The sequence below is a fragment of the Sylvia atricapilla genome, chromosome 6, assembly GCF_009819655.1.
Source record: "Sylvia atricapilla isolate bSylAtr1 chromosome 6, bSylAtr1.pri, whole genome shotgun sequence".
Taxonomy (NCBI): Eukaryota; Metazoa; Chordata; class Aves; order Passeriformes; family Sylviidae; genus Sylvia; species Sylvia atricapilla.
This window is the reverse complement of record NC_089145.1, coordinates 46,723,537-46,750,432: the sequence shown is the minus strand read 5'-3', so window position 1 is coordinate 46,750,432 and position 26,896 is coordinate 46,723,537. Positions and strand designations below refer to the sequence as shown.

Here is a 26,896-nt window from a genome sequence, read left to right as displayed (position 1 = left end):
AATGCTTCACTGGCATTTATCATCTCAGGCGCATTTAAATCTTTAATGCCACTGCCTGTTACTATGAGGGTAGAATTTTCCCATAGAATGCTCCCACGTAAATCGAATATGGTTGAGGCTCTGAGGTGGTGATGTCTGTGCTCTCCCCTGAACTGGAAGTCTGATCATCTGAGGAATCACGGCTAAAGACAGATGTTCTTCAGAACCTGTCTTCATCCCAGATCTGAGGATGGAAAACAGTAATTCCTTGTCAGCCATGTTATGGGGAGGCCAATATGATGGGATCTTCCCATATCCACTTACCTCAGAGAGCTACTGTTTGGACATCATATCTTTAAGTTGTAATTGTTTCAAAATGACACCATAATATGGCTGTTAAACCTAATTTATTGTTCTTATTGGTGGTAGATAAGTACTGCCTCTCCTGAATAATCTGTCATGCAGAGAATGTTTTTGTTGCTGTTGAGGTTGAAAAGGGGAAAAAAAATTCCAAATATTACTGAGACAGCAGCAACACTTAGTGCAGAATCAAGCAGTGATACCAGGTTCCTGATCTAGACAGAGGCCTGATTCAGACTGCTGATGGAGCTTCACAATGCTTTAGTATGTATGGCTAAATTTCAAAAACTGACGGGGACTAGGTTTGGGCTGACTCTCATTTTAGTAGTTCTTGAGAAGTGATTGCATTTCAGACAGAATAAAGGAAAAGGGTTTTAGAAGAAAGGCATCACACATAGAGTTGCTTAAGTCTACCACTCTGCAGTGAGTGTTTCTGAAGGCATAAAGGGATCCTCTTAAATCTCCCTAGAAAATCAGAATAAGGCTAGTTGGAAATATTTTGACTAGCAATTGCTCTCAAAGGCCTCTCAGAGTGAAGACAGTGTTACATGATGCCTTCGTGAATCAGGCTCTAGGGCTTTAAGCTAACTGCAGTTTTGGAACTTGTCAGAAAGGGTTGTCAAATATGTGACTGCAAAGAAGGTCTTTGATTTACAGAAGGAATTATATAATGAAAATGGCCGTAGGGTGCTGTTAATTCTGCTGTGCCAGGCATAGGAAGTCTTAGAACCTTTGTGGGCAGGTCAGCTTTCTCTGGAGTGCATACAAATTTTTTTCTTCTCTGATTCAACGAATAAAAATGCTTTTCTGGAGAAAGGGTGAAAGCCTTCTGCTTTATTAATATTTTTGCTGGAAGTGGCATAATAAACATAACCATGTAAACAATGACAGCTTCACCAAAGCTGTCTCTAATTACAGGTGATTCCCTGAGGACACTCACTGAGAAAGGTGTCTTATGCCTCCATCCTCAAAGAAGCACTTCTTGCAGAGTGGCTTCTTTTTTTCAGAGGCAGCAAGGAAGTCTTTTGTACTTCTTCAGGAAACTTTTGATGTGATCCCCCTTGGGTCATCTCTTGAGAGAATCTAGCTCTGCTGGTTATGGAATAATTTGGAGTGGTCTGAATTTCTGAGTTCTGTTTGTTCTTCCTTTAAGTACTGAAAGAATAGAAAATTTGGGCTTTAGTCTTTCAGATAAATTACTTAATTTTGAAATGCAAGATACTTTGCTTTCTTTCACGGAGCATTGTTTAGTCTCTTGGCTAGATTAAAGATCAGTAATGAAAATGTGTGGTCCCAGTTTGCCAGGAGCAGTGCTGAATTGAACAGAAGTTGCCCAACCAAAGATGAAAAGATTGGGCTCTTTAGGCACACGTGAGTGAGTGACACCTAAGCAGAGTGTAATTGCTGCAGCTGGGACTACCCCTAAGGGTTGAGCTGACTTGGCTATGTGCTTTGAAATGCACACATCTACCAACACTGAAGTGAAGAGATGTTTTCCTTTGGAGGAGATTGCTGAGGAAAGAGAGACACAATACAAGAAGTTGCTTTTTAAAGTACTCAGAAAATGCTGGGAGAAAGATTGGCACTACCAGAAGCATTTCACATGAGAAGGGACATCGTGGCTGCCTGGATCATGGACTTATTTCAAAGTGGTATTTGCTTCTGCTGGACATGTCTTAGTTTGAGGGATCAGCACCCAACCCCTGGGTGGTTATTTTTTAGTAAGGGTTTTTAGAGTTAGATTCTGTTATGGGAAATCTGAAATTAGTCCTTGTCTGATCTCAGTTTTAGCTCAACATTCATAGGACAGAATTGCCACTAATATGAGGAACAATAAGCTCTTTCTTACAGCAGGCTGAGATTTACCTCTTGTATCTCTGTCTTGTAAAATTCTCCTTCCATCTCTCTGAAATCGTGGTGATTTATCCAAAAGTAGTGCTTTAAAAACTACCTGGTTTCTTTTCTTCACAGTGCAAGCCTCCTTTGAAAGTGAAAGACTTGTTTATTGACATACAAGATGGCAAAATCTTGATGGCGCTCCTGGAAGTCCTGTCAGGACAAAAGCTGGTAGGTACAGAGAGGGGAGAAACCTCCACACCTAGGAGCTCAGTATGTTACAAGCAACAGTGCCTGGACATCCAAGGAATAAGGGTGAATTTGGGCCCATGTCTTGCATAAGGTGGTAAGAATTTCAGCAACTTTGTTGTAATTTCCTTATGTTACAGGTGGATGACCTGAGCTATAATGTTTCCAGGAAAAAGATTTCAAGGAAATATAACAATGAGGTGTAAATGATGTGTGATCAGTGTTAATGTTCCTACCCCTAAGGGTTTTTAAGGCTTTAATACTTTAATACTCACACATTCCATTTGGAGATTACCAAGGTCATATTACCAAGAAAACACATATTTGATGTATCATCTTTTAATCCCTAAATTCTTTTTGTCTAAGTTCATTATGACACTCAGTAGGTCTTCTAATGCCTGCTGTAGGTTTGAGTTTCATTCTGGTATCCTGGCTCAAGTTTCATTTGTCTTACTAATACGGTCTAAATCAGAAGGGCAAAGCTTTACTAATCAGAAACCTCTTCTCTCCTCCTTTCTTTGTAAGAGCTGTGTAAAGTTCCAAATACCACAAATGGAACACCCAATGCAAATATAAATGCCCGGTTGGCTTTCATGTTTTCTTTCTCCATCAGTCTTGTCATCAGAACTCCCCTGTGTGTGGCTATCACACTTGGGTAAGAGGAGCAGCTGTCTCACCACTGCAGATGCACCTGGTGATGCTCTCCAGTGACTGACTACCTGCATATCCTGCAGCAGGGATGCCCCCTGAATGAGTGCCCACACATTTTTTAATATTCTTGAAAGTTAGCAGAGCTGCAGCAGAAGCAGCAGTGTCTCTGTGTATTCACACAGATTGCATTGAAGACCAGGCTTGAAATAAATTGAAGGGAGAGATAGATCATGGTAAACCCTAGGCTATGCTCTGGGAGGTCAGGGGGGAGGTGAGAGAAGGGGGTAACTTCATCTGGCTGCATTTCTTGTTAGCTGTTTCTGCACACCTGGGATAAAAACAGTGTGCCAAAGTGGAACTGCAGGGAGACAGGCATGCAAAATCTTTCATTTCTGCCAAAGTGAAGGATTTTGCCTCCCACCTGCCTGTGCCTGCTATTAGAATTGCTCATGCTTCCTAATTAGGATAATTTCATTTAATTCAAGACAAAAGAAAATCTGTTATTATGAATTTTCAGGCAAATCTGATCCTGTGACTGAACATGGTTGGGGAATGGTTACATAAATAATCAATGTGGCCAGTCCAAGAGAGTGATAACATCTGGAGAACAAGATAGCTGTTTGCTAACCCTGTTTTGTTACAGTCGTGTAGTTGAAGCATTTTACTGCCCACGAAAGATGGCAATAATTTTTCATAGAGAGATTTCCTTAGCTTTATTTTGACTTAGTGCTTGTAGTGTTTTAAGCTTTCTATGATGTAGTGAATGATTCCACCAGTTTAAAAAACAATGTGGAACTTCTTTTTTCTAGATGCACGAATACAAATCTTCAACCCATCGCATTTTTCGTTTGAACAACATAGCAAAAGCACTTAAGTTCTTGGAGGACAGTAATGTGAGTATTGTCAAAGACAGATCTTAATATTTTCTCTTGATGTATGCTGCAAGGGTAATTGTTGCTAATCTGATGTGCTGCATGCATGCAAGGGGAGTGTACTGCTCAAGAAGCTGTGACTTACCTTTGCAGCAATGCTGAAAAGCCACATAAAAATGCACAACAAGAACACCTACGGAGTCTAAAGCAAGGATTATTTTCTCATTTTATATATTAAAGTTCAATGGGATAAAAGGATCAGGAACCCAATATTAAAAGAAAATAAAAAGAAATGCAAGTAATTTTTATGATCTGGGTCTTAGTGGCATTGCTTCAGTTACACTGATGGTAAATTACTTCCTTTTCTCAGAAATACTTTCACTATTAGAAATCGTATATTTATCTGGTAAACTGATTGCTGCAACAGCCGATCATGAGTCAAAAGCAAGAGAAAGCGAGATCTGGGAACATGATATAAATGCATAATTCCAGGAATCAAAGCCTTACAGGGATATAATTTCCCTCACAGTCAGTGCATCACTTCCTACAGTTTTAACTGACCAAGTGTGATCAGACCTTGTAGATGGAAAGGAGTCATTCTTTCTTTTATTTCTCCTGTGGTGGGTTTATTCCAAAACCCTATGCAAGTGGCCCGTGTCTTGTTGAGAGTAATGGGGTCAAGAGAAGCCCCAGCCATGAAACAATTACTGTACATGGTATGCCTAGATCTTCCAGAAAGAGAAAACAGATATTGGGCTATTTCCTATAAAGGACTCCAGTACAGTTCAACTTTATGGGTGAAGAGGGATCAGTGTGTGTGCAAAAACCCTGCCTTGGATGGGATGGGCCAACAGCTACTGGTGTCACTGCTGCTTGCCTGCACTGAGCCTAGCTCCTGCTCCAGCAAGCAGGAGAGTTGCTGGAAACCCCAGAGCAGGAATGAGCACAATGTAAGGTCTTAGCACATCTCTTATGACTTTGTAGATGTGGGAGGTTTAACATCCTTTGCCTTTTTCCCCAGGATAGGATGTGAAAGGTCAAGAAGTTGTCCAGTAACTTCCATGTGTTCCAGCCTCCCTATGGAAACTCCATCAGTAGGGGCTGATCTGGCCCTAAATGTGTACGTCTCAGGTCCTGCTGTAGAACTGCTAAGAAATAGTTTATATATTCACATATTTCTTAACAGTTTCCCAGGTGATGCTCTTTAACCAAATCCAGCTAAGGCCCACTGGCAGATTATGTCTCTCTGTTGGTACCAGTGCTTGGCAGAGCTGCAGCTGAAGCATATCTTGTTGCCAGGACCTCACTAGGTCCTCAATCACCAAGGCCAGGAAGGAGGAACCTTGAATGCAGGTGGCTTTTTAATTAGTAGTGCTAAAACCTACTTTCCTATGGATTTCCTGTTCCCTTAAGAGTAAGCAGTCAATATCTTCTAGCTGAGTATCTCTGCTGGGCTGGGTAACAAACATAAGCAGCAGTAAGAGGACAGAGCTCACACTAAACAATGTAATGATAAATGCAACTTGCTCCCCATTTTGGAGAAACTGCTATTCAAATGTACTGTCTTAAAGTTTTTCCTATGCCAAATACCTTACCTTGGAGCTAGCAAGAAATCTGATCCTTGACATATGACTAGAGGTGTCTTCTTGCTATGACTGAAAATGTTGTGCAAGCCACTAGATAAAAATTCCTTCTTTCAGCTTAACCAAACCAGTTAGTGAAGGGTGGTGATGAAAGTGTTGGCAAAATGCCTTGGCTGCCAAGAGCTTCAAGGTTAGATATTAGACCACAGTGGGTGGAACTCGATAGTGTCCACTTCTGTGGAACTGGGGCAGCAGGGTAAAGCCCTGCTGAGTGATTCACTGTGTCCGGGACTTCTCCGTGATAAATGGGCTGCTGGGCTTTAACTCGGTCTGGGTGCCATGTGCAGTACTGACAGCTTCCTTGTATCCTCCCTCCTCCGTGATCCTTGCCAAAACCAAGTCTGTGTTGTCTAAGAGAATAACATCCTGGTGTTATCAGCTGGAAAAAAACCTCAGTGTGGGAAAGTCTAGAGTTTGCTTGGATTAGGCAACCCTATCCGTTGCTAACTGATGTAATCAAAACTCTGTGACAAGCTGTGTGAGGTGGGATAAGGAAGGAGAAAGGAGATGAATAGGAAAAAAAGAAGTAAGCAGATATCACTAGGATTTTAGGTTTTTGTATGAGAAATGACTCTCTACTTCTTATGAGTGGGATCCACTGGAGGAGAGGCCCCATCTTCTTCCATTTTTGCATGGAGGAAATGCATTTGTAGCATTTCCAAAAATGCAGAACTGAGTTCACTTCTGTTCTGCAGACTGTGCTAGGGGTTTCAGATAGGAGTTCCAGGAGAAGGGTGATTGTGATCAGGGCAAATTTTCATTAATACAAAATTGCACTATTGCTTTTTTCTGGCCTTTCAGTTGCAGCAGTGGTAATGAACATATCCAGTAGTCTCAGTGCATTTTTTGCATATACCTTCCTGCTTTGAATTTGGTTCTGAATTTATGATCTCCTCTACAGGTAAAGCTTGTTAGCATCGATGCAGCAGAAATAGCAGATGGAAATTCCTCTCTGGTACTTGGACTAATATGGAATATAATCTTGTTTTTCCAGGTAATAGAATTTGAATACTTTAACCATAAGTAATCAGTCTTCATGGTATCCATGTATTTCAGCTGAATACTTATTTTTAAATTGATTTTTAATCCTAAAGAACATAATTAATCATGATAAACCTGAGCTTTTCTCCTCCTAATATACACTAATTTTATACTTGCAGATGCTTTCATTTTTCTTCATTGGATGTATTTTGATGTAAATTGGAGACAATTTAAGCCTCATTTAACTTGGACCTGAATTAGGGCTTCAGATTACTATTTTCCCTTCTTTCCTGTGCCTTCTCAGGGTTCTGTTCCAGATTCCCTGTATCTGAACAAATGTCCTGGGTATGGTTCCAGGTCACAGTTTATTTTCAATAACCTTTACCTGGATTTGGTCCAGTGTGGTGGGAAATTCCATTTAGAATCACTGTTCTTTGGAGATTTACTCAACACAGCAAAAATTTGCAACTGATATACATGGTCATATGAAAGATCTCGAAGGACCTGGAACCGATAACACGTATTTGAGCCTGAAAATTGATTTATCCCCAGGCTTAGATTAAAACTGCTCCCTAACCTGCACATAGTTTGAAAATTATCTTCTAGACAATCTCAAATTCTAATGGACAGAGATGGAGGGAGGGTTCTGCAACTCTCATAAGACTGTGAGGCCCTTTCATTCTCTTGGTCTGATTTTAAAAAATGGCTATAAGGTTGACAAAGTGATCTCCAAGTTGCACTGGGGCTTCTCTCCCTGGCTGAGCTCCTCAGGCTGAGCAGTGCTGCACAGAACCAGTTTGGCCAGGCAGACTCACAGGCAAAGACCGTGTGACCAGACCCTGTCACCCTGGCAGCAGAGGGCACAGGGGACTCAAAAGCAGCAAAGTCTCAAATGTCAGTGCTGATCAAGGACAGGAGTGCTGCTGCAGGTCACCCTTTCTTGAAGAAAAATATTTCACTCAAGCAATTCCTGTGAAGAGAACAATTTCGGTTACAGTAACTTTTCTTTCAAGGACATGTTTCTTTGCTTTTTGTTTAATTTGCACAGTTTGGCCTGAACTGATAGCTTGCCCTTTCTGTTGCCTGGGCTGCTGCTGGCTGTCATGCTTGTAAAGTACAAGTTGAGAGTTAAAATGAATAGGTTTATAATTATCACTTAAAATTCAGTTATGGCACCCATCTCTTTAAAGTTTGCATGAAAACAAGGACACGATGCAGCCAGTGATAATAAAGCAGAACACTGTGTATTTCACCTTTTATTACAGATTAAGGAGCTTACAGGCAACCTCAACAGGAACTCCTCCTCCTCCAGCCTGTCCTCTGGGCCCAGTGGTCCAGAGTCAGACACATCCCCCAGCACTCCCAGCGTGGAGAGAAACATGTCCATTACAGTGAAGGATCAGCGGAAAGCCATCAGGGCCCTTCTAATCTGGGTTCAAAGGAAAACCAGAAAGTAAGCTAACAAACCCTTGAACAAAACACTGTCTTGCCACCTGCCCCTTTGAAGCTGAGCCTCTTTTCTCTGTCCTGCCCCACGGGTGTGCTACCATGTGCTGTGGCTTCTTCTGGTTTTGAAATTTGGGAGCACAGGATCTCTGCAGGAGGTGTTTCACTGGGGCCATGTGTTTACAGCAGCCATCTGACCTTGAAGGCCACTGCTGGCTCCATGGTTTGAGTGTTAAATGTTAACTTGCACTAACCTGCTTGGTGCTGTTTAAAGGAGGATCTTTCTCTACTCCCCAGACCCCAGTTTTCATGCAGTCTATTTGACATCTTTTGCTGATTAAAGGTTAGGTATAACCAGGGGGTGAACTGAAAAAATAAATGTACTGAAAGACTTTATCAGCAGCCTTTTAAATTAAGCAGTAGCCCAGATGAAGCTTCTCTGTGCACTGCAGAGTACCTTGAAGGACAGAGCCCCTACTGGAGTCCCTCCTTCCTCAGAATTAAAGAGAGGAAGGGGGTGAAACTTAAGTCACTTCTCTTGAACTTGTAACATTTGAGTGCATTTCCACTGCACAAGACATCTCTCTCCTCTTTAAAAAAAAAGTAGTTCTTTCACCAAAGCATTTTGTGTAGTAATGCTTTATCCTGGCAGAGTTACTGTCAGGTTAAAAAACAGTAGTAAGATGTAAGATGTCTCATGCACGTGCAAATACTTGGAGTGTATTTTACATGTATTCTTATTTGAAGTAGTGACTGGCAAAGAGTTTTAAAGAGGGCATGTGTCAAAGTTACTTATACAGGTTGGTCAGCTGAATACGTGGCATTTTTGTCTCTGGATTTATATCTTGCCTTTGAACACAAATTTTCTGTGTCTGGTGTTGAAGACAAAAATTTACATCTTAAATACTTGGTCCTGTGGGTCACATCATCCTTTGGTTATCTCCAGTGAAGTGAAGACAAAATTGTCTCATTGAGATCTGTAGTTCACTGCTGCCAATGCAAACCATAGAGGAAGTACAGTTTTAGTCCAAAATAATGCTGATGTCATCGTTAATAGGTGGTACAAGGAAAGTGAGGACCTGAGAAGTAAAGGCCACAGGCTTTTCAGCCCAGTCAAAGAGTACAAATTTAAAAGCTCTAATAAGAGAAAATTGTTCTTGCAACTGCAGTATTTAAAACATAATAGCATCATTGTAATCCTGTTATCGCATGATCTGTGCAGAATTTTCTATTCTGGGGCTGTATTCCATTGCAAGTTTGATGGCTGTTTTTCCTCCAAATCTTTGGGCCTCTAACACTCTTGTGGTTTATGCATATGCTGACACCATTTGCATTTGGCAGATTTTCTGCTATAGAAGGCCAAGTACACAGGAATGTGAATCATTTATGCTTATGTGTTTAAATATTTAAATCTTGGAAGTTTTCCCAAGCTATGGCATTAAAATGCTGGAGAGCAACAGAAACAGGAATCACAGAGACAGTTGGGTTTGTGAATGTTAAATGTGGTTACTGAATTCTTAAGGGCTTTGTTTTTACTAACTACTTCCTAAAAGCAGGTTGGTGTCAGCTGTTAGCCACACCGATTCAGTTTGTGAGCCCATGTGTTTTCTGAATGTATGTCTAGATTTTGAAATCCAAAAATATCTCAAATGTGACAAGTGCTACTCAGCAACCTTATGTTTTAACTCTGAGGAGTCTGAAAATGATGATGCCTTCACTCTGGATTTTGTAACACCACTCATGTAAACTGCATGTAATTCTCTTCAGGTATGGCGTTGCAGTCCAGGACTTTACAAGTAGTTGGAGGAGTGGCCTTGCTTTCTTAGCCGTCATAAAAGCCATAGATTGTACTTTGGTAGACATGAAGCATGCACTGGAGAAATCAGCACGAGAAAACCTGGAGGATGCTTTCAGCATAGCACAGAATAAACTGGGTGTCCCTCGGCTCCTCGAACCAGAAGGTAAACACATCAGCTTTGTTGGGTAACACTCAGCCTACAGTGAATTCATGAATATTGCATTGTGATACACACCAAAAGCCTCCCAGTGATTAGGCTGCTGATGGATTCAGTGTGCTGAGCTTTTTGATAAGAAAAATAAAAATGGTCAGTGGCTTGTAATTGTATACTTCCAGTCATATTTGTAAGCTCCTTGAGATCAAAGATCTTACCATGGTTTTAGCTATGAACACTGGTCCTGGCTCATGCTTAGATGCTTTGTGACGTCTGCATTCAGATGCAGGGCATTAATTGTTGTGCTGAGGGGTGTCTCAGTGCATTAGCACTGTTCTGTAACACCTAGCCTGCAGAGACTAAATGTCACTCCAGGATGAACTGTGCGAGGCTGCCATTCCAGGTAAATGGAGTGATACCCACTCAAATGCATCTGCATCTCCCAGTTTTCCCCTTACAGTGCATATATACACACAAGTATTTATACATGTAAACCTAAGTGTGCATGTGTACTTAAAATATGTATAAATGAATTTCTTATTGTTCTTTTTACTGAACTCTAATAGGCTGGTGCTAGGCCTTGGTGTCATGATTGAAAGCACAATTGCACTTTCATGGCCTGTTAGAAGACTGGGCCATCCTGCTAAAAATAAACCTCTGTATTGTCGCTCAACAACAGTTAGCTGTCTAGTAACAACAGCATAAATGGTAGTATAAAAGTGAATGAAAAGGGAGCCCTCATCGGGGTTCAGGATGTGTTTGGAAATAGGAAAAAATGAATGGGAATAGGATGCTGAGAACTCTGTCAAGTGCCATCAGCAGTGAAGAGCATCTCTCTTATCTGTCAGAAAAAAAGAGAAGTAGCTGTTTGTAGCTTGTTATTTCTGTGACCATAATGGCAGGATAAATGTCTGACAATCTGTTCCTTTTAAGAGCGTTTCAAAGCTGTGTGTGCTCAAGCCCCTCTCGTCTGTCTCCACAGATATCATGGTGGAGTCACCCGACGAACAGTCAATTGTGACATATGTGGCACAGTTTTTGGAGCACTTCCCAGAGCTGGAAGGGGTATGTGTTTACTCCTATGTCATGTCATTTCTGTAATTTGCCTTGGTGTACGTAATAAAGTCAGATTTATTTTCTAGGTTTCTTTCTAAGCTATTTAAAGTAAACAACAAAACTGGATTGAATTTTTTATATTTTTGTTAAATCCAGTGAAATGGGCTTTCATTGGTGATTACTAAAATTATCTAGATAGAATTGTGGCTTTCAGAAGTTAGAACTGGTTTTACAGGACTCTACTGCTTTGCTATATTGGTTTATTGGTTTTAAATAAAGCTGGAATTTACTCCTTTATCTATAATGATTCATTGGACCTCAAATTTAATTTTTACTTCTATCTTCTCAAGTTTGAGGGTCATGATCAGTCAGAATTATGCAGGTATGATACAGAAGATACCAAAAGCTGAATCTTGTCAATACAACAGTAAAAAACACTCATTATAAGCATGAAATAAATTGCAGTTTAAATGACTAGGATTTTAATGCAAGAATAAGGAATTGAGGATTAAGCATGGGCTGACATTATCAAGAATTGCCAAATACCTTTTGGAGAAACAGGCATTTTCTTTCACTTCTTGATTGAAGGTTACAGTTGGGATATATATATATTTTGTAGTTGATAAAATTGGCGGGCATTACTAAAGTAATTGCAATTAAAGTTATTATAATAATCTAATTAATACTATTAGATTAAATGACCAATAAGATTGGTCAACGTTAAGACTTGTTGGCACTTTAATGGACAAAGTTAAAAATTACCTTTCTTTTAATGGAGTCTGTTGGGAGGAAATTATCTGGTATATCAATATATTTCACGATAGATTTATTGGAGTTGTTAGATTTATGTTATTCTGAGGGTTTGGGATTGTGTCAAAAAGCCAAGTCAATTGTTTCCACAGGTGCAGGAGGGAGAGATAAATATATTAACAATTGAGGAGTCTTGTCTGCATTCTGATCTTCCTGTACAAATGCTTTCTTGACACTGAGCTTTGTTCAAGGCACTTGACTTGCCAAATCAGTTTTCCTACTTTCAGAATAAGTGAGTCATTAATTGGCCATTTAAAAAGTAATGGACTGAAAGACTAGGTATTTATTCTTTCCATTGTGTTTGGGAAATATAAAATGGTATCTGAGCTAGGATTTGTCTTCTGATGGTTACAGGAAGACTTTACAGATCCTGACAAGGAGCTTCCAATTGAGTCCACATATGTCCACATCAAAGACACACCATCAGAAAAGGAAGGCAAGATCTTGATTTTAAGTGAAAGTGAAGAAAACATGTATACTGTTAATCATGAGAGGAGTCATCCGGCTCCTCCAAAGGTCCATATTCACGACATCCCTGAGAGAATCCCATCAGAAAACACTTCTGAAAATTGTAATGGGAAACTGAGTCAAGTGTTAAGTGATGTACAGGGAATGTCTGATGAGGAGCCTCAAAGGCCTACCTCATTGAAAATTACAGGACCTGTCAGTTTTGAATCCAACTCCTCTTGGGAGGTTCTAAATGATAAATTTGTGCCAGGTGAAGAGAGCATCTCTGATGATGCGCTGAAACAGAATGATGACCTTTCTCCAGCTGTTCTGACAGATCAAAAAAATTCTGTTGACTCTTTTGAAGAATACTCTGAAGAATTAACTAAGGAAACCCCTACTGAATATGACAATGAAACCAAGAGCCTTTCAGCCAATACTTCTTCTTTGAGTCCATTATCCTGGACTTCAGGTATACTTACAGATGATTCTATTAATAAAGTCGAAGAGAGCAAACCCCAGTCTTCAATTCTTTTACCAGAAGATACATCAAAACAAGAAGATACGCAGAAGTACGTTCTCCACCTTCTAAATGATGAAATACAGACACTTCCACAAGATGAACATACAAAGGAATCACCTGTCCTTGAGACAATAGAAACGAACACTTGTTCACCAAATGGTTCTAATCTCGAAAGCCAAGAACTATCTACACAGCATGAAACATCTGATGACTCTCTCTCAGATGTACCTAAAACTCCAGAGGACCTGGACAGCTGTGATGAAGTTGAGCCTGCAGCTGAAGTACTACCCAGTTCTTCGAAAGTATCCGTGATACCCCATGATCTCTTTTATTATCCACATTATAATGTTCCCATATCAGCAGTTCTGAATGCTTACCTCGAGCCTTGTATCGAAGGTTATGATACAGGAAATGAAAAAGCTTCTTCTGAAACAGTAACAGATGTTTTACATGACCAGAATTTACCGGAACAGGACCACAAGGAAGATGCTCCAGAACAAGACTTGGAGAATAAGCTAGGTACCCCTCCATCAGAAACAGATACTGAGAACAGCGAGGAGGAAACTACAAAAACAAGCAGTCTCGTGAATTCTTCCGATGAAAAAGAAGTGCCATTACTAGTAGAAGAGTTAGAAATAGAAGAAGATGGCAATAAGGTCACCAGCCATGAAGATTCCACTATTCCACAACATCCTGAGGTATTTTATTTTATTACCAGCATTTCTTTGTGTATATATGTGGGCTTAGCATCAGATCCCAGCGGTTTTCATTTGCTTTCATTTTGCAGTGTTTGGAAGAAATACTTAAAATGTACTTGGTTTCCTGTTCCATTACACTGTTAGCCACAGCCCCCTACTGGAATGAATGGAATTACAGATCCCTGAGAAGATCTGACATTTAAAGAGAAAATAAGCCCTAATACTAATGGCACTGCAAAAATGTGGATTTATATTGTGTTTTAAAATGATTTGAGGCTTCTGTAATGCCTAAGCCTAAAAGATTACATAAAAGTACAGCAAAAATGTGAATTTTTATTATGTTTTAAAATAGTGAGAGGTTTCTGTATAATTCTTAGGTATAATAGATTACCAGAGAGGGTCTTTTTACTTACCTGTAATGAGATGAACAGAAATTAGTATTGCTTTTATAGAAAGGATACAGGCAATGATAATTTTTGTCTCAATCCAAATAATTTTGCCTACAAAAACTTAGAAAAACAATTTGAGTAGGATATGTTACACGGGTAAAATGTAAACTTGTCTGCACTGGAGGAGGAGAAAGAAGTGGGTGCTTTGAGGGTATTAGGTTTAGGCAGTTTGCGCTGCATCTCCTCTTGTAGACACCAGTTTTTGAAGTGCCATACATGTATCCTAGAACAGTAATTTCTGACAGTGTTTTTCTGGAATGAGTGTCCATTTAATGCTGCTCTACATGTTGCTTAGACATGTTGCTTGAACGTATTTTGGTTCTGATTCTAACTGCAGTAATGATGTCAGTTTGCTGTTGATTTGAAGGGCTAATTGGGAGTAGATTTAAAAAAGTCTAGAGGATTGCTTCAGAGAGCCATGTCATGTCATGTCATGATTTCTTAATAGAAAGATCTGACTTTCCAACTGTATGTATGTATGAACTGATGATTCTTTGTATCCCAAAAGATTTTAAAGAAATTCATTGCTTTTTTATTCCCTTCAGTGAGACATTCAGTTTCATACTATCTACAATTGAGTATCTGAGTAGGCTGCACGACTAATACATTTGGAAGGGTGGGAATCAGTCTTGTTGTCAAAAGCAAAACATTTCTTAATTTTAACAGGCCATAGCAGAAAATCTAGAGGATTTACCAACAGCCATAAAGACACCAGAAGAAAACAGTAATAGGGAGGAGGAAGAGAAAAATATGATTGAAGAAGATTTGCAGATCTCAGAAGTTGGGACTACTACTCTGTCACAAGATGACCTGGAAGAAAATGCTGAATTCCAGGAATTTACCAGGTATTTCACATTAACTTTGTCTTAAATACATCTAACTGATCTTTTGAAATTGCCCTGTCCATTGGATGTTTGTTGTAGTCTTGCTTTAGGAAGAAGTATTGGGATTCATTGGCTTCTACCTCTGTTTCTCTTAAACATGTTGAGTGATTCAGTGGGATTTGATTTGACTGTGCTACAACCTTTGCCCCACAAAACCCGAGTGGAAGTCGAGTGCATTTTGAGCATGAAAGTGTTATAGTTGCTTTTCTAACAGAGTATTTTGTAATGTAGATGAAATAGTCCATGTGCATTGTGACACTACATGGAAGCATGACACTGATTTTAGTAGATACTTTTTGGATGCTTTTTCTGGTTATGAGCAAGTAAATGAGGTGTTAGAAAATGAGATGAAGAACTCATGGGTTGAGGTAAAGGTTTCATTTTAATGAAAAGGCAAAGGCCATGTGTGGAAGCAAATTAGAAGAAGACCAAAAAAATTTTATTTATTCTCTACTTCAAATCAGCATGGCAGTGTCCAGCCACTTCCTGGGAAGCAAGGTGTAGTAGTTGCTTCAGAAGACAGATTTAAGATCAAATGTGTGTGTGTGTGTGTGTCACTGCCCTTTGGTCAGTTTGGGCCAGCTTTCCTGGCTGTGACCCCTCCAAGCCTCTTGACCAGCTCCAGCCCACTGTTCTATGGAAATTCAACTGCAGCCCAGCCAGGCCCAGTATAGACACTCAGCTAATTTTGCTCCATTGACTTCTGGGGTTTTTTATGTTCTAATTTATGTAATCTATTTGAGCAGGACATAAACTATAATTTATTGATGCTTATCACTGAAGCACTCTAATGAATTTGAGAGTTTGCTTAGAAAAACCCATTTTTCCCTTCAAGCTTTCTGTTCCCTGTCAGTCCAGTTTTATTTTTTTTATATCAATGGCCATAAAACTTGAGTATACTCTCACTTAAATGTCAGTGATGTCAAAGGTGCAAAAATGCTTTCAGATACAATTTTTCAGAAAAGATTCCTTTCTGAGCATATGAATTTTTTATTGTGGGTCAGATTTTCCCATTTTATCATGTTATTGATAAATTCTAGCCCATATTCTAATACATGCAACAATGCATATTTGTAGTTTTGTGTAGCTTAAACCTGTCACATCCATTTGCAGTGTCTCTTTTTAACTTAACTTTATGAATTTAAAAGCTTTGCTTTTACATATAGGGGCAGTGACAGTGATGCCAACATTCATCTCCGCAAAAGGTTTTCTCGTAATGCTTCTGAGGAGGTAAGTGTGGACATTTATTTATTGCTGTTTCTCTGGTTCTCTTAAACTCCAGAAGTTCACACACTGTAAAAAGGTCTGTGACAGTATGAAAGTCTTGTGACTTCTAATAATTTTAGTGCTAAAACCAAGCATAGTTACAAAGTTTTACTGAACTCTCCTAAATATGTAGTAAACTTTACTGAACCTTCAAAAAATTCACAAAGGACTACTTTATACTACAGTTAAATCTATTGTAACTTTAAATCTTACTTCATCATACCTGTATAGCTGCAACATTTTGCTTGTTTGAAACTGCCTTTGTATGCTACCCCAGTTTTTTTTAGTTCTTCCATTTTCTGTATGATGTTGGTGCCCTGGTCTCAACCCTGCAAAAATGCTGGGTGTCTCTTGAAGAGCACTGTTTCTGAAAAATTAGGCTCTGTCCCTTTTCCTCACAGTGGCAGTGTATTATATTATCAGTAGCAGCAACTAACCCTAAAAGAATTTTAGTTGTAATGTGAAACTGTGTCCCTAATGACAGATGTGATTCATACTGGCTTCTTGGGAGCACATGATACAGCTGAGGTCTGAATTTTTATTTTTAAAGTCAGAAGGAAGGGACAGCATCAGCAATCTGGGCATGCTGAGCAAAGACAGGATGGCTTTTTTCTGTATGAAAATAAAATTCTGACCATCTTGAAGTTTTAAAAAAAATGCTGCCACCAGTGTTCACTGAAAGGGAGATTTCACACAGATGCTTTAGTTGCAATGTTGTCAGAACTACTAGAAATACATATGAATGAGGGGAGTTTTATTCAACTGATTAAAGCAGTTGAAACCAAAAAAATCTTATTTGATAACTTTTTTACTTCTCTGTGTGTGCACCGGACTGCAGTGCTGTATGTGCTGAAGGGAAATACATTTATAAGCATATTTTCATTTTATTTGAGCAAACATAAGACACAATTTGCATAAAATACACAATTACCACCTTTGTGAGATGCTGAATTTTATTTTTGTTATCTAATCTATTCCTGGTTCGTTTAAGGAAACCTATGGTGTAAATGAGGAGAAGATGACAGATATGAGTGAAAATCCATTATTCATTGGGTGAGTGTTTCTTATTCAAACTTGGGTATAAGACTTTTGCACAGAAGCCATAACTCCTAGGTACTACCAACAGTGATACAGAGGGAGCTGGAAATAAATTATAATGGTAGCAACTGTCTTCTGTAATAGCTCAGAGTCCACATTTCCCATAGGTGTAAGATACAAAATTTCCTTATTGCTCAATCTGTCCCTTGACTAAGATGCTTTTTCTTGACCTGGAAGATTCAGGTCTCTAAGCAAGATTCTTAGCATTTTCCCCATGTGGTGGATATCTGAGGCTGAGAGAAGAGTGGGAGAACTTCAAATGTTAGGCTTTCTGGCAGCAATGACTCTTTCCAGGTTTGGAAGTCTGTTAAACCAAAGTTTAATGAGATCAAGGAAATTGAATTACTTCAGTGGAGGACTGGACTCTGTTGGAGTATCTATGAGTTTTGATAATTTGTATGTGTTTAGTTTAGGCTTAGGGTGACAGGTCATGAACACAGAGTGTGCATCTCTTTGGTATTAGGGTCTAAATATCTATAAGAAACAAGTATTGCATTAGGTTTTGTCTCTTATCTGATACTGAACAGTACCTCTCAGAACTTCCAAAAGTAAAAGTAAAATGGTTGTCATATTCAGATGCAGAAAACACATAAAATAGTAACAGGATCCACTGGCCTGTCTCTCTGTAAAAAAAAGAAAAAAAAACCCCACAAATAGCTTTTACAGTTGTATCAGTAGTACAACTGCTGATATTAAGTGAATTTTGTGTAATACTCAGGTATATATCCAGTAGGAGGCCCCAAACAGAAAAGCACTTTTTTTTTTTTCCAAAAGTAGATTAAAAACAGTTTACCAGAGTATTTTTCATACAGTAACATAAAATTATAAAATGATTGTACCATCTTGTGCCTTTTTAAATTACACCTTTCCTTGTCTTTGTGAGAGCTCAGTGGTGCTGGCAGAATCCACTGGGCTTTGCCCTTATGAACCACAGCTGGAAATTTGGAAAGTTGAAATTTTGGAGTTTTCCTGCAAACCCCCCGCAGTTAGTTGGTTTCTTGGTTGGAAGTCTTGGGCTTTTTCTGTTTAATATTCTAGTGCCTGGCATGAGGGGCTCTGAAAGTAGATGATTTGGGGGAAAGTATATCAAGTCAGATCCAGTGTATAAGCAAAACTACGGAAGTGTGAGATGTGTTGCCCAGTGCTATGTTTACTGTTCTGAAAATAAAAGGGCATCTTTTTGACAGGTGGAAATCTCCTTACATCAGAAGGTTGTGCTGTAATGGCACTTTCTTAAACTACCTGAGAATTTGTCTGGAGTTTTCAGAAGATTGATTCTTATATATGTTGACTCTGGAAGGAACACACTGCTAGCACAGTGTCCTTCCTAGTCTAGCTGGTGCCCTCCAACTGACTAGACTAAAAAGGCTCATTAAACTGCTGTCTTTTAGCCCACCCTCTGATCTTCACAGTAATTATTAACACTGAAAGTTTCTTCTTTTCGTTGCCTCTCACAGAATTCTCTTCTGTTTTCAGGAAGAAAAAGGACTTGGAAGCAAGTGAGACTCCAGCACCAACTCATGAGATAACGATTTTTGAGCAGCCAGAGATATTCTACTTCGTCATTTTCTTCTGGGTGCTGGTCTACTGCCTTTTACTCCTTCCACAGCTTCTTAGCAACAAAGCTTGATCTGTGTGAGGTGTGGAAAATAAAGGGATGGTGGCTGGATTGCTTTGTGTATCTGCATATGAATATGTTCCTTGAGGTGAAGCACAAACAGAAATCCAGGACCTGGTATTTGTGTTTGTTATCAGGTTGTCTTCAATTCCACTACTGTTGTGCTATGACAGTGTCAAAGCACGTTTTATATGATGGTAATTGTGTAAATATATATTAAATTTATCTGATTTAGTAGATGCAATTTTGTACATTTGTGCCTTGCTTTATAAGATGCTAAACAAAACCAGATAATTTTCAGTAGAAGTATGAACAATTCAGAGCTCTAGTCTTCAAAAATTATTCTTCTGGCTTCCTGTTCTTATGTAGGGCCTGATAGCTGTGGAAGAGGGATGGTGTTGACTTATCTCTGGATCTGACCACCTGCAAGGGCAAGGCTAGAAATGCTTCTTCACATTTTCCATATGAAAGTGTTGGAGGCAGAGCAGAGCTACAGGTAGTGAAATACACACCAAGAATTGATTACAGTTCCAGCTGCAAATCCAGTGGAGCAACAAAATCAGGTTGAGGGTTTATTGGGGTAGGGAAGTTTGATTTTTTTTTAGGATTTAAAGTAATTTTTATCCTGCACCTTTTGGTATGTTTGACTTGCAGAAATAAATTTAGTATGGAGATGTGTGAAGAATATGTATGCTAGCTGCTTCTTCGAAGACTTTATATGGGAAATCTCAGGCCAGAAACTAAAGTTTTTTAAAAGTACCTCAGTGCTTCTTAGTCTGCTTCTGCTTCAGTTTCTTTGCTGTTTTTATTTACAGATCACAGAAAAATTTCTCTCTTTTGCAGATACAAGAAATAATAGGTAACCAGCTTTGCTGAGGTTACTGTTAAAAGGCACTAGGGCATGGCAAAAGAATTAGAAATATCTTTTAAGTGTCCAGTTCAATTGAGAAAGAAATGGCAGAGTAAAACTAAACACAAAGAAATGCTGACAAGCAGTATTGACTTCCTAGTGCAGATGAAGAGTGGCTTATCCATGGACCCAGTTGAGCTGCTTCTTTTAAGTTTTGTCCACATCAATGATCACTTTAAGATATTTGATATAGGATTTTTCCCCGAGAAGGTGTACCATGCTTTGTAGGACAAAAGAGAAGTTTTCAATTTCATAGTAATAACTTTTCTCCATGTGGGTTCTAGTGAAGTCATTATTCCTCATTGGCACAATTTTAGTTTCCCTGTATGCTTTATGAGACTACATCACATTGCTGCTTTCACCTGAAAATTCAGAAGGTTGACTGCAATGTGCTTCCTAAAATGAAGGGTGTTATAATTTTACACTGAACGAAAAATAAATGACATGGCTATAAGTGATACATATTTTGTTGTAGCATAAGGTGTATCCCTACCCTGACTAAGTTTTCAGATGAACTAATAGCACCTGGGATCAAGATACATCAAAATATATAGCAATTTGTTTGCAGATTTTTAAAACCTGTCTGTAGTCATGTCTGCTGGGGTAATCCTAACCATCCACCACACTTCATTCTTCTTCATAAGCTTTTTGTTCCCCTGGGATTTTTCTCCCAAGATGCAGTTAGACTTCAATAGAAGTAAGGAATGACAGGAGATCTTAAACATTGAAAATAAGTTTCTGGTCGCTTTTCAACAAAGCTGAAATCTTTCCAATTCTGTCCTGCCACTGTTAACTAGAACTGGATTAATCACATGAACCTAGAAATAAGATCCGTTCTTCTTGGTGAGGAAGAGATCCAAATATCCCAACTTAATTTGGTTTAAATCAGCTTAAGTAAAAAAAAAATACATTTCTTTCATCTTGTTCATGAAAATAGTCAAGATTTTGAGTCAGCCAATTTCGTGATCCATGAACCTGTTTGTGCTTATTGTGGAAGACAATGATACTTTCTTTAAAGAATTTTCGAAGGTGCTTTCTGGAAGAAAGCTAAAATAGAAAGTTGAAGGGTTAGTGTTTTTTCCTCTGAAAGAATAAAACTTAGTACAAGAAAAGTTTTATGCTTATCCTGAAAACCAGAGAATACCAGGCTGGAGTATGGCATCTATTTAATAGCAGCCATCAGCAGTGTACTGCACTAGTTTGGAGCAAAACTGTTGACAGCTTTTCATTATGTTCCACTCTTCATAGACTTCTTTGGTTTATGGTAACTTTTTCTGACCCTTTGTATCTTTACTCTGGTTCTTCCATGTTTATTCATCTTCAGCTATTTAAGAGTTGAATTACATCCTCTTTATAAGGCTTTATGGCTATCAAAGTTAAATCAAGTATGTTCCCTTCTTCTTTCCGTTCTCCTAAAAAAATTAATCAGGATGAGGAGTTCTTTGGATGTCTTAGCTAAACAGCTGACATCCATGAAGAATGGAAAGGTGAACCCGAACGTGCAGGTGCCAGAAATGTCATTACACAGTATTTTTGTCCAAGAAGGAGAAAACCCAAGCTTTTCTTTCTTACCTGCCACTGATGAATAGTGACTGATACATTGAAATGAACAGCTGAAATGTCAAACAGCATCCCGCAATTGTATTAGTCACCTCAGCCAGTGTTTCAATTGATGTACACTTTCCAGTCTATCCCATTTAGAGACAGAGATCCAAAATAGATGAAAGAAAAATACTAGGCCATTCCATGATACTTGGTATTATATTGCTTTCAATTTTGAGGTTTCTTTTGTTCTGAGTGTGCTATAACAGAAGCAGTGTACTTTACCCAGCCATTCCATGGGTGAGAAGATCCAGGGTGAAACGCTAAGAGTGATTACACTGGTGGTGTCAACTGTACTTAAAAAAACTACCGAACTCTTGAGGAGTTTCGCCTTTACCTGGAACTGTAGAGACTGACATCTGCATAAGCAGCAGCTTTCTGATCACTTTCTGATCAGTTTAACTGATCACTTTAACTAATCAGTTAAACTGATTAGTGAGCCTGCATCTCTTCTTCCACAGTTCAAGGTCCAATTCCTTAATGTAAGTGCCCTGTTCTGAAAACACTGCTTGGTTTTGGGTTTGTAGCCTATTCTGAGCTACTGCCTAAAAGCCTGATTATGAAACATTTATCATGGCAAAGCCTATTTTAACTTGCTGCCTAGAGGACTGGCTGGTGATAGTGGAGGGTTTAAACCCTGGTGGGCATTGTCTACCATTTTCCAACAGGTATGTGTGCACTGTCTGAATACTGAAGCTTTTGCAGAACTTTTGCCTGGATTGAAAAATGCTAATCTTGAACTGACGACATTTGGTGTATTGATTTAGAGGCTTGATTCAGATACACAGGGGTACTGATCTGTTAAGACTCTAAAACCTGCTGGTTTTGAGCAAATGTGAGTAGCAGAGCATTGTGAAGTGTAAGTGTCAGGAAGTGCCTTGAGGATCACTGGATAAAGGATGTTTGGTGTTCACAGCAGCATTAAAGAGAGTGGCAACTGTGCTAGGATGGTTCAATGTCACTGTAGTCATGTAACTTAACTGCAAAATGTTTCATTGTGATTTTAAAGGAGGTGCAAGGAAAGATACACTATTAAAGAGAGAACCTCATTAAACATTTATGGGGCAGATGACTTAGAGTTGAGGAAATGAGTCAAACAGTCACATAATCTACAAACTGACTGGAATATAGCTTTTGCCAAATTGTAGGAAATTATCAGTGCAAAGGCAGGGTCAGCACAGACTACAGTAAAAAATGACAATCAATTTTCAACGCCATGAATATTTTTGAGAGACTGAGCTCTAAAATGTATTTTTATTGAGTTTCTAGATTGTAATGAATGTGTCTACCGAATTTTATGCAAAGCTTGAGAGTTCAGCTGTTTTAAAATGATTTTTTTTATATAGCAGTGATTATTTTATCTATATATTTAATAGAACTGTAAAACCATTTTAAGAGTACCTGTAAAATTCTATGTATGTGATACAATTATTTATTAATTATGACTCATGAGAATGAACATTAAGCTATGCATTGGTTGTGTCATCCATTTGAAAACTGGAAACTGCAAACAGGAGAAGAGCTTTTGATGAACAGCAGATCTGAAAAGCAGGGAAAATGATTGAATACATTTGTGTGATTCTTAAAGCTGCATAGCAATGTGTCATTTTGTGATGGTAAACTTTCACCTAAAGTTGCAAAATATACTGAGTGATTGAGCTACTTTCTTCCATTAAAACTTCCTGAGGCTGAAATTTCTACATGTTATTTGGCGCCTAAACACACTTAAATCCCGTGCATTTTCTGGACACTCTCAGTTTACTCCTGTTCAGTATAACTGTAACTTCTTTATTCACATAGTGCTCCACAGAGTTTACAAGGGTACCATGCCATACCCAGGGGTTTTTAGGGTTCTCTGCACTAATCCTCAAAGAATCCAAGCTTTAGGACATTCATTTGGCCTGTGTATGTGGTATCACATCCAGCCATCTAACACAATAATAATTATAATAGTGCATTATCACTTATGCTAGCTTTAAATACTTGGAAGTCCCTTCTTGCCAAGCACAAACGTGAATGCATCCAGCGATGTGTTCAGTTCCTCTACTTCTGTGGAAGTCAGTGCAACACATCTGTGTGCTAAGCACACACTACAAGATCTGGCCCTGAGGGCACTTAAATCAACATCAACCACATAGGCCAGAAGTTGCTGAAGCCTATGCAATGCCCATACAAATCCAATGTACACCGACCATACACCACTCATTTCAGTTACCTCCATTTTACACAGAGCATTTGTTTGCCTAAATTCTGCATAATCAACCCTCCAAACAGAGGAAGTTAACCTCTACTTCCATCTTCAATCAAGAGAACAGCAGCAGGGAACAAATAACTGGAAAACAAGAGTGAGGTTTCAGGCTGGGGTATGGCCATGGAAGTTCCCAAACTGCTACAGCTGAAAGCTCATACCCTGGCAATTGGTTTCCTACTGTTTCCATTGAGCTTATAGGTAACAGATCTGAATGGAGGTAAAAACATTAAATGCTTTGTATTTCTGCATTGTGCAGGTTTTTGTCAGGTAAATAAATTCCCCTGGCACACCACTGATAACACTAATTTACAGCCACCCAAATTACCATTGCTCACATTCCAGGTTTGTATATAAACAGGACACACAGATTTGGCTTGTCCTCACCATACCAGCCCAAGATCATGAAGCCATTCATGCAGGGGGAGGGGATACATGCACATTAAATTATATGGAAAAGTCATCTTCTCCATGGAGTAGCTCGCTTGCTCTGTCCATCGCTTCACCCAACTCCAGAGCTCACAAAGGGTGAAAAATTAATCCTTATTTTTTCAAGTGCCATAGTCATTTCAGGTTTGTCTTAACTGAAATTGTGGAACATCAAAATATTTCTTTCCTCCACTAAATGTAAGACGTGGAAAACCTCTTTTCACCTCAGTGGCACTTTTGACAATTCCTTTTCAAGCAGCTGCTAATGCTGATATTGGAAAATGAGACCCATGTTATTTTCTCCACATAGTGGGGGAAAATGTCTAAGTTTTCATGGAACATAAAATTTGCCCCTGAGTGATTATTTTTTTTTTTTTTTCATAAAAAGGTTAGAAGGACCAATAAAAATGATTTTACCTTAGTAAGAAATACTAAAACCTACTATTCCAAGAAAGGCTAGTTCCTGGTCGTCGCTGCTGTGTTAAGGCCAGGTAATATCTTATTCCCCAAAGTTTCACTACTTTCACTGGACCTTCCTGGAATCTCTTTGATTCACAGAATAGATTTGCTGTGTCCAAGGACCAGTTTGTACAGCCGGGTCCCTGGTCCATGGCCATTATTAAGACTGTGACAGAAAATCACTCTTATTTCAAAATGACTGGTCTGATGTGAATCAAGTAACTTTAATGTAAATGCTGCTGAGTTCTTGAGAGAAACAATGCAGTCACATTTTAATGCCAAATAAGTTACACAAGTCAAATATTTTTACTGTAATAAAAAATTCAACTTGTACTTTTGTCTTGAACAAAACATTTTAGTAGGCATACCACCTTGTGCTATTGTATACCGCTGTGTAAAAAGCTGAATAAACTGTTTTACCTTTCTTGTAAAGTTCTCTAGTTTAAAATGTAAAGTACTAGATGGCTAAAGAGTTAATGAGGGGCTTCATCTTAAATAAATCATTTGTAACTAAGGAATGTAATATTTAAAATACATGTTTCTCTTTGGCAAGTGGTGAGGAATTATGATTTTTTTAAATGAGAACAAATGCTGGGAGGATTTGAGTGGTGTCCAGATACACTGAAGGAAAGGCATTTTCATGTACTTTTAAATATATTTCTTCTGAACACTTCCAGTCAGAGGCTTGTATTAGATGTTTGCACTAGTTGAGCAAAGCTAATTTTTCTGAGAAAGAACTAAATTCTTCTGTATAGCTGGTAAACAAAATGTTTTTAGAAACTGTTACGCTGTAATAAGAATAGTATTTACTAGTGAATAGCTCCAATTTATTTTACAGAATCTCAAATTTTGAAATAAATGGACAGGCTTCCTGTATCTAATCTGTTACCTGTGGATTTGTCCTTGTGGATTCTAATTGTTTAATTTAATAATTGTTGTTGTTATTATTATATATTGTCTCTTTTATATATATTATCTTTATCTATTCACACATTTTCATGCCCTAAATGCACTTTTTAGGAGAGAAAACCTCACTAAAGACTGCATATTCATAAAGTGCATTGTTTCCTACTTACCCAAAAAGTGACTTTTCATTTTGGAGGAAGAATCTAAACTTTTTTTCCAGTCAAAAAACAAATGGATTTTTAAATTTTTATAAAGGGGAAGAATTACTAATTTATTTATGCATGCTGGCATTATAAAGGGAAGCCATGGGAAAGCTTACAAAAACAGTTGTGCTTAAACAAATTGTAAGAGCAGTAAGTAATTATCTGCACTGTTTCTATATTCATGTTTAGACTTGGGGATTAGTAAATTACTAGCTCCAGTACCATTTAATATTTACTATGTACTTCCCCCTACACCTGAATTCCCTTTACAGTGTATGAGAAAAAGAAAATAAAGTACCACAGAGTTGCAATACAGTTCAGAATCAGCCCCATGATGTGTGTCCTGAAAAATATATCTAAATTGGATAAACAGAGAGAAAGGAAATGGCATATGGGAAAGGTATAGGAATGCTTCTTCTCTAAAAGTTTCATGGGTATCATGCTTTAGGACTTGCAAATACTCCTCTAATCCTTCTATAAAATCAAATCATCCCACATGACTTCAAAGTGTTTCTAACCACTCCTGTAGTAGCTGTACCTGCTATTGGACCACCCTCCCCCACACCTAAGCATACACAGCAAGAGAATATTCATGGTACTTTTGAGAATCTGGGATAATTTGGCTCCAGTCCTGTTAGCAATGCAGTTTTCCAGAATCATAGAATGGTTTGGGCTGGAAGAGACCTTTAAATGTTAAAATGTTATCCAGTCTAACTGCTCCACCATGGGCACCTTCACCAAATCAGGTTGCTCAGAGACCTGTCCAGTCTGACCAAATGTTTCCAGGGATAGGGCATCTACCACTTTTCATTACCAGGACTTTAAAATCTCTAAATATCTTTTTTTTTTTTTTTTTGGGGGGGGGGGGGTGTTGTTTGGGGTTTTTTTATATTGACACTGTGGATAGGAATTTGCAAATGCACTGGGAAGGGTATGAAGTTCAAATAGGCAAGATGGGTCATCTCAGTGTGTGGAAGCAGAGTAAGCTTTTACAGTGATATGAGATCCAAACTTGAGTTCAATTTCAAACATAATAACACAGGAACCATTGGACTGGTTTTCTTTTAACTGCTCTGGAATAAAAATAATTCTGACAGAAACTCAAAAATAATCTCCCTTATCCTCGCTGTGTAATCACAGTTTTTGTAGCTTGAAGATGATGCACATGCAGTGTTGGAAACACTGGATCCATCTGAATGTTGGCAGCAACAAAGACAAGCACAGGGTTCATTTCAGATAAGGAGCCCTACACATGTGTACACACTGAGCATATACTTGGGTTGTGCAGGAGCCCAGACCTTAAGAATACGCTGTGGCAATC

The 26,896-nt window shown here is 38.7% G+C and overlaps 1 protein-coding gene across 1 annotated transcript in view; it reads left to right on the top strand.

The window, feature by feature from the left end:
• Positions 1 to 25,342, top strand: part of CLMN (calmin) — a 75,574-nt gene extending 50,232 nt beyond the window's left edge. Inside the window, exons 3-13 of the mRNA XM_066321813.1 lie at positions 2,311 to 2,406; positions 3,885 to 3,968; positions 6,492 to 6,584; positions 7,837 to 8,024; positions 9,785 to 9,978; positions 10,952 to 11,034; positions 12,190 to 13,503; positions 14,619 to 14,797; positions 16,003 to 16,066; positions 17,094 to 17,155; positions 18,677 to 25,342. Coding sequence (XP_066177910.1) covers positions 2,311 to 2,406; positions 3,885 to 3,968; positions 6,492 to 6,584; positions 7,837 to 8,024; positions 9,785 to 9,978; positions 10,952 to 11,034; positions 12,190 to 13,503; positions 14,619 to 14,797; positions 16,003 to 16,066; positions 17,094 to 17,155; positions 18,677 to 18,830 — 2,511 coding nt within the window. The 3' untranslated portion in view covers positions 18,831 to 25,342. The remainder of the gene's footprint in view (positions 1 to 2,310; positions 2,407 to 3,884; positions 3,969 to 6,491; positions 6,585 to 7,836; positions 8,025 to 9,784; positions 9,979 to 10,951; positions 11,035 to 12,189; positions 13,504 to 14,618; positions 14,798 to 16,002; positions 16,067 to 17,093; positions 17,156 to 18,676) is intronic.
• Positions 25,343 to 26,896: the final 1,554 nt, after the last annotated feature.